Below are 10,375 nucleotides of genomic sequence, written 5' to 3'. Positions count from 1 at the left end.
GCTTCTATACTCAGGTTTACTCTCCAAATGACTGCAAATCCAAGAGCCAAGAGCATAACCCAGGCCTCCCAGAGGTACAGCAATAAACCAATCACTTGAGCCAACACCTGTTGTGTTCCATGTCTGCATTAGCAGGAAGCTGGAATTTGGGCTGGAGCCAGGCACTAAACCCAGACACCCTAGTGTGAGATGGGGTGTGTTAACTGCTAGACCAAACACCTGCCCCTCAGCCATTCCAGATCTGTCCCCCCTGCATAGGTGCCACCCATCCCCCTTTCCCTTTTCCCTCTCCTCTGTGCCATACACGGCCCAATGACCTTTGATCCCAGCCACGTCCTCCCTCCTTTCTGAACCCTGCCTGGGTCCCAGAGATGGTTTGCAGGATTGCCCCTGGGGTCACCTCTCTCCCAACTTGCTCCATTGCAGGTGCCCTATTCTATATATGGGTCAGACGTTGTTCTGCTGTGGGTGTCACTCTCAATGAGCCTCTTCCTTGCTCTATGTGTCTCCTGCAGGTAGGACTACCAGCCAGGAAGTTTTCCCCTGTCCTTATCGCTGGTCTCTGAAATGCACCATCTGTGTTAACAGATTACGGTATTGCGCAGTTCATAACAGCAAGACAAAGACTACGCTTCTGGAAAGCAGTGCTGTGACACAACAAATCCCAGGGAAACACACCTAGGACACGGGTGCTGACTGCTGCAGCACTCCTTCACCACCACTGTCCCTGCCTACCAGAGAAGTCCCAAGCCAGAGAGCTCCACCTTGTTTGGCCCATGCCCCTTCCTGTCCCTCCCTGGAGGGCGGGGTCCTGTAGACTTCAAGAAGGAGTCAGGGCTCAGTGCTCAGGAACGAAGGCTGGCAGCAGAGGTGAGCTGGAGCAGAGCACACAGGTGCGTTCTGATGGGTGCTGGGGGAGAGCCAAGGAGGGGCTGCCTGGGGAGGGGAGCGAGCACAGGGAGAGGGGCACGAAGTGAGGAGCAAAAGCAGAGGAGTGGGGCAAAAGGCTAAGAGTGAGGGCCCAGAGGGAGGTGCAAAATGCTTTGATTGCAGCCATCAACCAGCCATGGGTGAGTGGGGAAGAAAGTGCAAAAAGGAGGTACGTGACAGAGGAGCAGGAATCCAATCACTTGGGTTATCACCTGCTGCTTCCCTGGGTCTGTGTTAGTGGGAAACTGGAATTGGGGGTGGAGCCACATATGCAACCCGCTAGGCTAAGCACAGAGGGCTCACCAGGCACCAGCTTCTTCCTTGTCCTTCCTGGTCCCACTCCCATTGTCCACCTCCCATGCTATTCACATGGACATTGGAACAGAGGGCCATACTGGGGAAGGCAAAGGTCCCTTCCACATCTCCCTCCTCCCTTCTGCTTGGCAAAGCAAAATAGATGTTGTAAGGAAAAAAAAAAATCTAAGGCCCATGGCATGATGCAGCAAATTAAGCCATCACTTACAATGCCAGTATCCCCTATCAGAGCTCTGGTTCATGTTCTGGCTGCTCCACTTCTGTTTCAGCTACTTGCTGATGCTCCTGGGAAAGTAGCAGGTGGTGGTCCAAGTACTTGGGTCCTGCCACCCACATGAGAAACCCAGATGGAGTTTCTGGCTCCTGATTTCAATCTGGCCTTATCCCCAGCCATCACAGCTATTTGGGGAGGGGGGTGAACCTGTGAGTAGAAGATGTCTTTCTTTTTCTGTCTCTCCTTCTCTGTCTGTCCCTCTGCCTTTCAAATACATAAAATAAATCTTTTTGTTAAAAAGAAAAAAAAAAGCCAGCCATGGAAAGAGCTGGAGGTCCCCTAAATGCATACTACTTAGTGAGAGAAGCTGGTTTGAAAGGGCCACAAGCTGTAAGATTCCAACTATAGGGCATTCGTAAAGGGCAAAGGTCAATCAAAGGTCAACGGTTGGCAGGAGCTGGGGGAGGAAGAGTTGAACATGCAGAGCACAAAGCTCTTTTACTGCAGTGAGACTGTTCTGTATGTCATTCTAACCACGTCATCACACAGTAGTCAAAACCCACAGAACACCAAGAGGGAACCCTAACATAAGCTATGGATGCTGGGTGATAATGATGTGTCCAAGTAGGTTGACCAGTTGTAACATATGCACCACTCTGGTGGATGCTGAGTTAGAGTGGCTGCGTATGCAGAGGAACTCTTGATACCTTCTGTTCAATTCTACTGTGAACATAAAATGCCTCTAAAAAATAAAGTCTAGTGAGAGAGAAAGATTTATTAAAATAGTACTAAAAGAACTCACCTCTTACCTATCTAGCAACCCTAGTCTCACCTGGGCCCTGGAATCACAAGAACCTATGGGTCCCTGGGCCTTCCCACCAGTGCCAGATAAACAAGACAGGACAACCAGAAGCAAGTCCCCATGATGGGCCAGACCATGAAGCAAACCAGAGCAGTGTGAGAGTCCTGGGATAGTGCAGCCCGAGATTTCAGAGACAGGACGTCTCAAGCCAGCTTTGACTGAGCACCAGGGCTGGGAGAGCCCCCAGTAGCCCACTTGCTCATCAAATGACAGAACAGGCCCAGCAAACACATTTTACTGAGCCACTCTCAAGAGATGCCCATTAGTGTGCAAGCTAAATATAACAGAATGACAAAGAGCTGAGGGACAATGAGTGAGGAAGTGAACTAAGGTAGACACAGCCAGAAACATAAACTTCCTGGTTGCTATAGGGTTTTAGCCAACCTTCAGAGAAGGTACAGGAAATGAATTTGGCATGGATGGGGGGACACTGTGAAGCTGAGTTTGTGTGGAAGGAAGAATCCACAAGAAAAAGGGTCTCTAGTGAACCAAGGGGCCGTGTTGCCAACACTTGTGAATTGGAAATAGGACAGGTGACAGTGCCCACCGTGCTTTGGGTTCTCTTTCCTGCTGAAGAAAGCCCAAGGGAAGCGCTGCTATCTCACAGCTACACCTAGTTCCTGCTGTGAATTCGAGTTTCTAGGTGGCATGCACCCCAAGTCCCACCCCGCCCCACAAGCCCCTCCTGGCCCCTGGGCTCTGGGAGGAAGCCATGCAAGGCTGATGCCCTGAGACTCAGGATTGCAAAGTAGAAACTATTTTCTCCAGAAGTTTCTGAATCAGGGAGAAAAAGGCATTGCCTGTGAAAGCAAGAACTGCTCAGAATCCTTCAACCATCCTCATGTCCATGCGGCAAGTCAGCCAAATGTATCTGCAGGAGGGGAGAAAGAGCCAGGGACAGGCAGGATCCTGGAGCAGGACTCCAAGGTCTGGCAGAGCCTTTAGGATGTCAACAAAGGAAACTCTTTCCCAATGGAGATGTGACGCAGGGGCCCGGCTGCCCCCTCGGGGACAATGCAGGGTCTGGAGAAACAGTGGCTATGCAAGAGCTGAGGTCTCCCAGAGACTCTGCGCACACAGCCAGGCCCCACCCCAGGCATGAGGGAAGATGGAGTGGGTTGTGTACACCGAGACCTTGAGGGAGACTTTCCAGATACAGTCAGCTGTAGCCCAGGATTCTACTGGGAGCCTGGGGTTAGGAGGTGAAGACTGAGCACACCCTCCTCCTACAAGGGAAGCAGAAGAGGCGTCTCCCTGAATTACTACTGGGATGACCTCCCAAGGCACCCTCCTGCCAGCTTTAGACTGACGCAAGGGCTCCACTTGTGCCAAAGGAGACTGGGCAGGGCTATCACCCTGACCGCACCCCCACAGCCTCATCACAGTCACTGCTTAAAATGTTAAACATGCAGGTGTCACGGCTGTCTCACCAAGATTTACTATAAAGGTAGCCAACACCTTTTGCAAATATCCTATAGGGTAAGCATTGTTGCAAACACATCCAACTGATTTCTCCCCCCAACCCTAAGAAGTAAGTATCTGCTAGTGGAAATGGCTACAGCAGAGGTTCTTGTCTGCACAAGAATTCAGACGTGAGACAGAGAGGAGTGGTTAGCAAGGCAGCAAGGTTTAATGGGGTAGGGCATCTTGCAGAACAGGTGGGCATCTCTCCAGACACAGTCAGACTGCTGAGCTTACCTTTAGACTGGCGTTTATAACGGTGTGGGGTCCACTTCTTCCCACCTTTTTCTCCTTCCTCCTTCTTTCTTCTGGACAAAGAGTGTGCTGGATGTGAAGTAGGTAAAATTCCTCCCAAGGTTTATTACTCGATGATATGAGTCTGAGTAGCCCACCTGGCGCTGGGCAGAGAGGACTGTCCTAGGTTACCTTCCTTGGGGGAAGGCTGGAACCACTTATAAAGTTACCTGGGTATGGGCAGGACTTCATGGTGTAAAATACCGGGCCGCTTCCAAGGTGTGCTTACAAGGCTGCTGGGGCTGCTAACTCCTTCCTGCAGGGGCTTTGCTTTCCTTAGGCCCCTCTCACACACGTGGGCTAGTTCTAACCTCCCGCCTAACACTGCTGTTATCCTTTCCATATTTATGTCCAGGAAAGAGAGCCCCCACCCCTAGTTTGAGCAACATGGCCAATGATGTCACACAGCTTGCCTCGGTTTCATGATCTACCCAAGACTCTATGCCAGCAAGTCTGCCCTTCGAATTCCTACACTAGATGCCTGATTGTATCTGCTTCAAAAGTATTCTGTTGGATCATAACAGTAGTTTAGCTGTCAGAGCAGCTCTCCGCCTCTCCAGGGCACAGCAGAACTTTGAGGCCTGCAGGAGGCAGGGCCTCAGGTCAATTGGGATTCACAGGCTGGGTAGTGCCCTGCTGTGCTGAGATAATGCAAGGAAAGGGTGGAAGGGCAGGAGTTCACTGGGGTAAGAGAGTCCACAGGACCCTAAGAGCTTTCCGGAGGAGCTGGGAGCAAGCAGACTAACCCCTGAGGGCATGCAGACACAGGCCTAGACAGCTGTGTGTGGCCACAGCTACCCCTGCAGACTGCCTCAGGCAAGGGTGGGGCGAGGTCTATACTCCAGGACCCTTGCCTGATGAAATCCATTTCCTCCTCCTCCATTCCAGAGCCATGGGGCGAGAGAAGCTGGCCCTGGGCTGGACCACCGTGGCGGCGGTGCTCCTGGTGCTGCACATGGCCTCGCCGGAGCCCTCCCCGCAGACCCTGAGCAGCAAGGCTGGAGTATTCGCAGACCTGAGCGCCCAAGAGCTGAAAGCTGTGCACAGCTTCCTCTGGTCCAGGAAAGAGTTAGGGTTGCAACCCTCCAGGGCACCGACCATGGCCAAGAACTCGGTGTTTCTCATCGAGATGCTACTGCCCAAAAAGCATCATGTGCTGAAATTTCTGGATAAAGGTGAAAAGCGTCCTGTTCGGGAAGCCCGAGCTGTCATCTTCTTTGGAGCCCAGGAGCACCCCAATGTCACAGAGTTTGCTGTGGGGCCGTTGCCGCGGCCCTACTACATGCGAGCACTGTCCCCCAGGCCTGCACGCCGGCCATCCTGGGCCTCCCGGCCCATCTCCGCTGCAGAGTACACCCTCCTCCACCAGGTGGTGCAGGAGGCCACCAAGCCCCTGCATCAGTTCTTCATTGACACCACTGGCTTCTCGTACCAAGACTGCCACAACAGGTGCCTGACCTTCACCGACGTGGCCCCCCGCGGCTTAGCGTCCGGCCAGCGCCGCAGCTGGCTTATCTTACAGCGCTCTGTAGAAGGCTTTTTCCTGCATCCCACGGGGCTGGAGCTGCTTGTGGATCATGGGAGCACAAATGCCCAGGACTGGACGGTAGAGCAGGTCTGGTACAACGGAAAGTTCTACAGGAGCCCGGAGGAACTGGCTCAGAAGTATGCAGATGGAGAGGTGGATGTGGTGATTCTGGAGGGCCCACTGCCCAGTGGCCAGGGGGCCGAGAGCATGGAGGAGCCACCCCTCTTCTCCTCTTATAAGCCCCGCGGGGACTTCCCCACCCCCATCAATGTGGATGGCCCCCGCCTTGTCCAGCCACAGGGCCCGCGCTACAAGCTGGAGGGCAATGCCGTGCTCTACGGGGGCTGGAGCTTCGCCTTCCGGCTGCGTTCCTCCTCGGGGCTGCAGGTCCTGAATGTGCACTTTGGGGGTGAGCGCGTGGCCTACGAGGTCAGCGTGCAAGAGGCCGTGGCGCTGTACGGAGGACACACGCCCGCGGGCATGCAGACCAAGTACATCGACGTGGGCTGGGGCCTGGGCACTGTCACTCATGAGTTAGCCCCTGGTATCGACTGCCCAGAGACCGCCACCTTCCTGGACACCTTCCATTACTATGACGCCGATGAGCCTGTGCGCTACCCCCGGGCCCTCTGCCTCTTTGAGATGCCCACAGGGGTGCCCCTACGGAGGCACTTTGATTCCAACTTCAGTGGTGGCTTCAACTTCTACGCAGGGCTGAAGGGCCAGGTGCTGGTGCTTCGGACCACGTCGACGGTCTACAATTACGATTACATTTGGGACTTCATCTTCTATCCCAATGGGGTGCTGGAAGCCAAAATGCACGCCACCGGCTACGTCCACGCCACGTTCTACACTCCCGAGGGGCTGCGCTACGGCTCGCGCCTTCACACTCACCTGATGGGCAACTTGCACACCCACCTAGTGCACTACCGCATCGACCTGGATGTTGCAGGTAGGACTCAGCACAAGCCTCCTGTGAGTAAATGCCTGCACCCAGCCCCAGGAAGTGATACTAAAACTCCCCTGGGAGCACAAAGCCAGGAACAGTTGCCTCTGTGAAATCTGAAGCTATACGTCTGTGTGTCCCCGGAAAATGGGGAAAGTGAATGGTGCCCCAAGGGTTCCCCCTGGCTGCCACACTGTGCATCCTGTCCTAGCCCCAGGGCTGGGTTGAGATCTATAGAGAGGATTGAGCAGCTAGGTATTCATGAGGTAGGAGTGAGAGTGGTGCCCAGGAGGTAAAAAATGTCACTGCCCAATGCTGTGAGATGGAGTGATGTCACCACGAGAGAATAGCATGGGTGTAATGCCGGGCAGCCTGATGTCAAATCACATAACACCAGGCCACCAAGACCAGAGCAGTGACTTCTGCACATTTAGCCCCATTTGTCCCTCTGGGCCTCGGTCACACTGGACAGTCTCTCATACATGGAGGAAGATGAGTTTCCCCTTCTCTGTGCCTGCAGCCACAGCAAATGCACTTGAGCACGGCTCTTGAAAGACACTGCCCGGGCTGTAATGGAATCAATCACCGCAGCTGCCGTAACAGGCCCCTGAGTTGTCTCCAAGCCCCTCTGGTTGTTGGTTCTTATAGTCCCTTCCTCCCGACCCTAATAGTTAGGCCAGTGCATCATCCTTATGACTGGCAGGTACAGTACAGCATAGAGATCCCAGTGCGGAATGAGGAGGGCTCATTTCTGAAGCTCACTCTCCTTTTCCTTGCATACCTTCAGGCACCAAGAACAGCTTCCAGACCCTGCAGATGAAGCTAGAAAACATCACCAACCCTTGGAGCCCAAGTCACCACCTGGTCCAGCCCACTCTCAAGGAGACGCAGTACCTCCGGGAGCGCCAGGCGGCCTTCCGCTTCGGCCGGACTCTGCCCAAGTATCTGCTCTTTGCCAGCCCCAAGGAGAATCCCTGGGGCCACAAGCGCAGCTACCGCCTGCAGATCCATTCCATGGCTGACCAAGTGCTGCCCCCTGGCTGGCAGGAGGAGCGAGCTGTCACCTGGGCCAGGTGGGGAGACCCAGAGGAGCTAGGGAGGGTCAAGGACAGCCCTCAGTACCTGTGTTTCTGCTTGTGAGATTCTATGGCTGTGTGGCTGTGTGGCTGTGTGGCTGGCTGTTCGGGAAGAGGCAACAGGGGACACATGCTGAGCACCTGCCTCAGTCTGGCTGCTTCCCAGGGAAGATCTCTCCCTTGGGGGAAGGCAGCAAGCTTCCCCCGTCAATGACCTTGGAGATGCTCCCTAGGGGAGCTGCGAGGTCATCCCGACACCAATGGCCCCCTGGCTTCTGCTCGGCCTAACAGGTACCCCCTGGCAGTGACCAAGTACCGGGAGTCCGAGCAGTGCAGCAGCAGCATCTACAACCAGAACGACCCCTGGGATCCCCCCGTGGTCTTTGAGGAGTTTCTGCGCAACAATGAGAACATTGAGCATGAGGTACCGGCCCTGACCTCGGCCCCACCTCTGCCTGCCTCTGGCCGTGTCACTCTCTGTCCAGATCTGTCCCCATCCTGGGAGCAGTGGCTTAGCGCATGGAGGACAGCGCAGAGGTCCCAACAGACCCGCCCATCTCTGTAAAATGTGGCTTGAGGGGGTTCCAGGAATTGCCGGGAATGACCGCAGATGCCCGAAGGCCAGAGCGACTTCTGGCAGTGGCCACCCAGCATCACCCTCCCCACTGACACCTGCTCTCTCTCCCCCAGGACTTGGTGGCCTGGGTGACGGTGGGCTTCCTGCACATCCCCCACTCAGAGGACATCCCTAACACGTCCACGCCTGGGAATTCCGTGGGCTTCCTGCTCCGCCCCTTCAATTTCTTTCCAGAAGACCCGTCCGTGGCATCGAAAGACACCGTGATCGTGTGGCCGAGGGCCGAGGGCCCCAACCATGTGCAGCGCTGGATCCCCGAGGATCAGGACTGTTTGATGCCACCCCCTTTTTCCTTCAACGGGACCTACAGGCCTGTGTGAAGGGTCCCAGCCCGCAGCTCCTATCAAAAAGCCAGAGGGCCTCACAGGGATGCAAAATAAACTTCACAGAGCCCAGCTCTGTGTGCTGCTTCTCGGGGGGATGGCACAGTGGGCTAAGGCCACACACACAGGCCACACATGTGGGACACACGCATGCAGATGTGGGCCACAGGCTCCATTCACCTCTTCCTGCCATACGCATCCCAGAGAAGACCCCCCTGACTAATACAAAGGAAGCCCCCTGAGATGCTAGATGTACCTATCGGATTGGCTTTTTAAAACCTGAGATGGGGAAAAAAAAAAAAAAACTGAGATGGGTAACCTCCTCTTGGAGGGGCTGCAGGGGAGTTCTCCTGTGTCAACAAAATAATGCAATGCAAAGGCAGATGCTATGGAGAGCTTAGCAAAATTACAGGTGCCAGTGCCCTGTGGCATGCTGACCCCACTTCTGGGGGTTTATCCCTAACATGTCTCTAAACACAGGGGAATGTGTGTACTATAACAGCCAACATCTGGGAACAACCAGCTTTTCCACCTTGAGGAAGGAGTAGTTGGATAAACTACCCACGAGGCAATGTTAGGTGACTGTAAAAGAAACGTATGAGTGAGGATATCCTTGACCTTGATGGGGAAGAATCCTCAAGATGTACGAAATAAGAAAAGGAAATGAGTGTAGGATAATATAGCGTGTGAATTTTTGCATAAGCAGGGAGAGGAGGCTGTAGGCACTTCATCTCCACGTAGATGATGAAGGGGGCATGAAGGGGGCGGGGAGCAGTGTAAAACGTTGGTGTGGTTGTTTTGTTTGTTGAGTGGTGGGAGCCAGAGAGGACGGGCAATGGCAAAAGCAGTAGGAAGGTGGGGGCTGGGGACAAAGTGGGGTGGCGTGGACAGGACACTGGGAGGGAAGGGCTCTGCATTCTGGCCATAGCACAGGCTCCCAGGAACATCATCACTGAAGGGACCTGGGTGTCACTCCATGCGATTTGATGCTTACATTTTTGAACCATGGGGATGTGTTACCTGCTCAGCAAAATTAAAGTATAGAAGGGAAAGAAAGGAAAGGGGCATTGGAGGTAGAGAGGGAAGAAAAAGTAAAGAAAGAAAACTGGAACTCTTCCTGCTGGCCAGTGTACTGGAGCAGCTGCCCAGGGTGGACAGGGGCTCCCCTCATGCTCTCCCGACAAAGGTGTCACACCCTGACCCCTGGAGCCTGTGAATGTGTTACCTGCCATGCAAAGACAAGGAATTTTGCAGGTCTGATGCAGGTAAGAATCCTGACATGGCAAGTTGCACCCCCACAGGGCTGGAGGCCATCACACGATCGGAAGAGAGAGGAAGGGCTCCTGGATGGAGGGGGGTCCACCAGCCAGGGTCTAGAAGCTGGACACAGAAAACAAAATTTTTCCCCTGGAGCCTCCATTAGGAATGCAGCCCTGAAACCCTCTGGAGCTGTGAGAGAACACATTTCTGTGGTTTGGGGCCACTGCGTGTGTTTATGGTAAATATAGGGACTGACACAGTGGCTGTGGAATTCCTATGCTGGGAGACTATCGACAGAGGACACTGGATGGATGTTGTTCTCTGGCTCAGAGCTGTCACCCAAGGCAAGCCCAGAGCCAGGATCACCGACGTGGAGCCCGGAGCAGGAGAGCTGGGCCGAGACCATCTAGGGTTAGCCTAGCCCAACAATTCAATACAAGATTTCTCCAGCAGACAGAGGGGAAGGCTGTGGCTGCCTCAGATCAACATTCTAAGGGTCGCTGAGACAGGAGCAGAGAGGGAAACCAGA

General features: G+C 54.3%; 1 protein-coding gene across 1 annotated transcript; it reads left to right on the top strand.

The window, feature by feature from the left end:
* The first annotated feature begins 744 nt into the window (after positions 1-744).
* Positions 745-8,830, top strand: AOC1 (amine oxidase copper containing 1). Its single transcript, XM_008250065.5, has 5 exons — positions 745-893; positions 4,965-6,556; positions 7,338-7,623; positions 7,918-8,050; positions 8,317-8,830. Exons 2-5 carry the CDS (start codon positions 4,969-4,971, stop codon positions 8,581-8,583), a joined length of 2,274 nt encoding a protein of 757 aa, XP_008248287.4. The 5' UTR covers positions 745-893; positions 4,965-4,968; the 3' UTR covers positions 8,584-8,830.
* Positions 8,831-10,375: the final 1,545 nt, after the last annotated feature.

Source organism: Oryctolagus cuniculus, chromosome 7 (assembly GCF_051225735.1).
Source record: "Oryctolagus cuniculus isolate XC-2025 breed Fujian yellow rabbit chromosome 7, ASM5122573v1, whole genome shotgun sequence".
In the NCBI taxonomy this organism is placed as follows: Eukaryota; Metazoa; Chordata; class Mammalia; order Lagomorpha; family Leporidae; genus Oryctolagus; species Oryctolagus cuniculus.
The sequence above is the reverse complement of the archived record's forward strand: the minus strand, read 5'-3'. Positions and strand labels throughout refer to the sequence as shown.

Coding starts and splice junctions, on each gene's coding strand:
- AOC1 (XM_008250065.5), top strand. CDS start 4,969: ATGGGGCGAGAGAAGCTGGCCCTGGGCTGGACCACCGTGGCGGCGGTG. Junction 6,557..7,337: donor CATCGACCTGGATGTTGCAG/GTAGGACTCAGC, acceptor GCATACCTTCAG/GCACCAAGAACAGCTTCCAG. Junction 7,624..7,917: donor CGAGCTGTCACCTGGGCCAG/GTGGGGAGACCC, acceptor TCGGCCTAACAG/GTACCCCCTGGCAGTGACCA.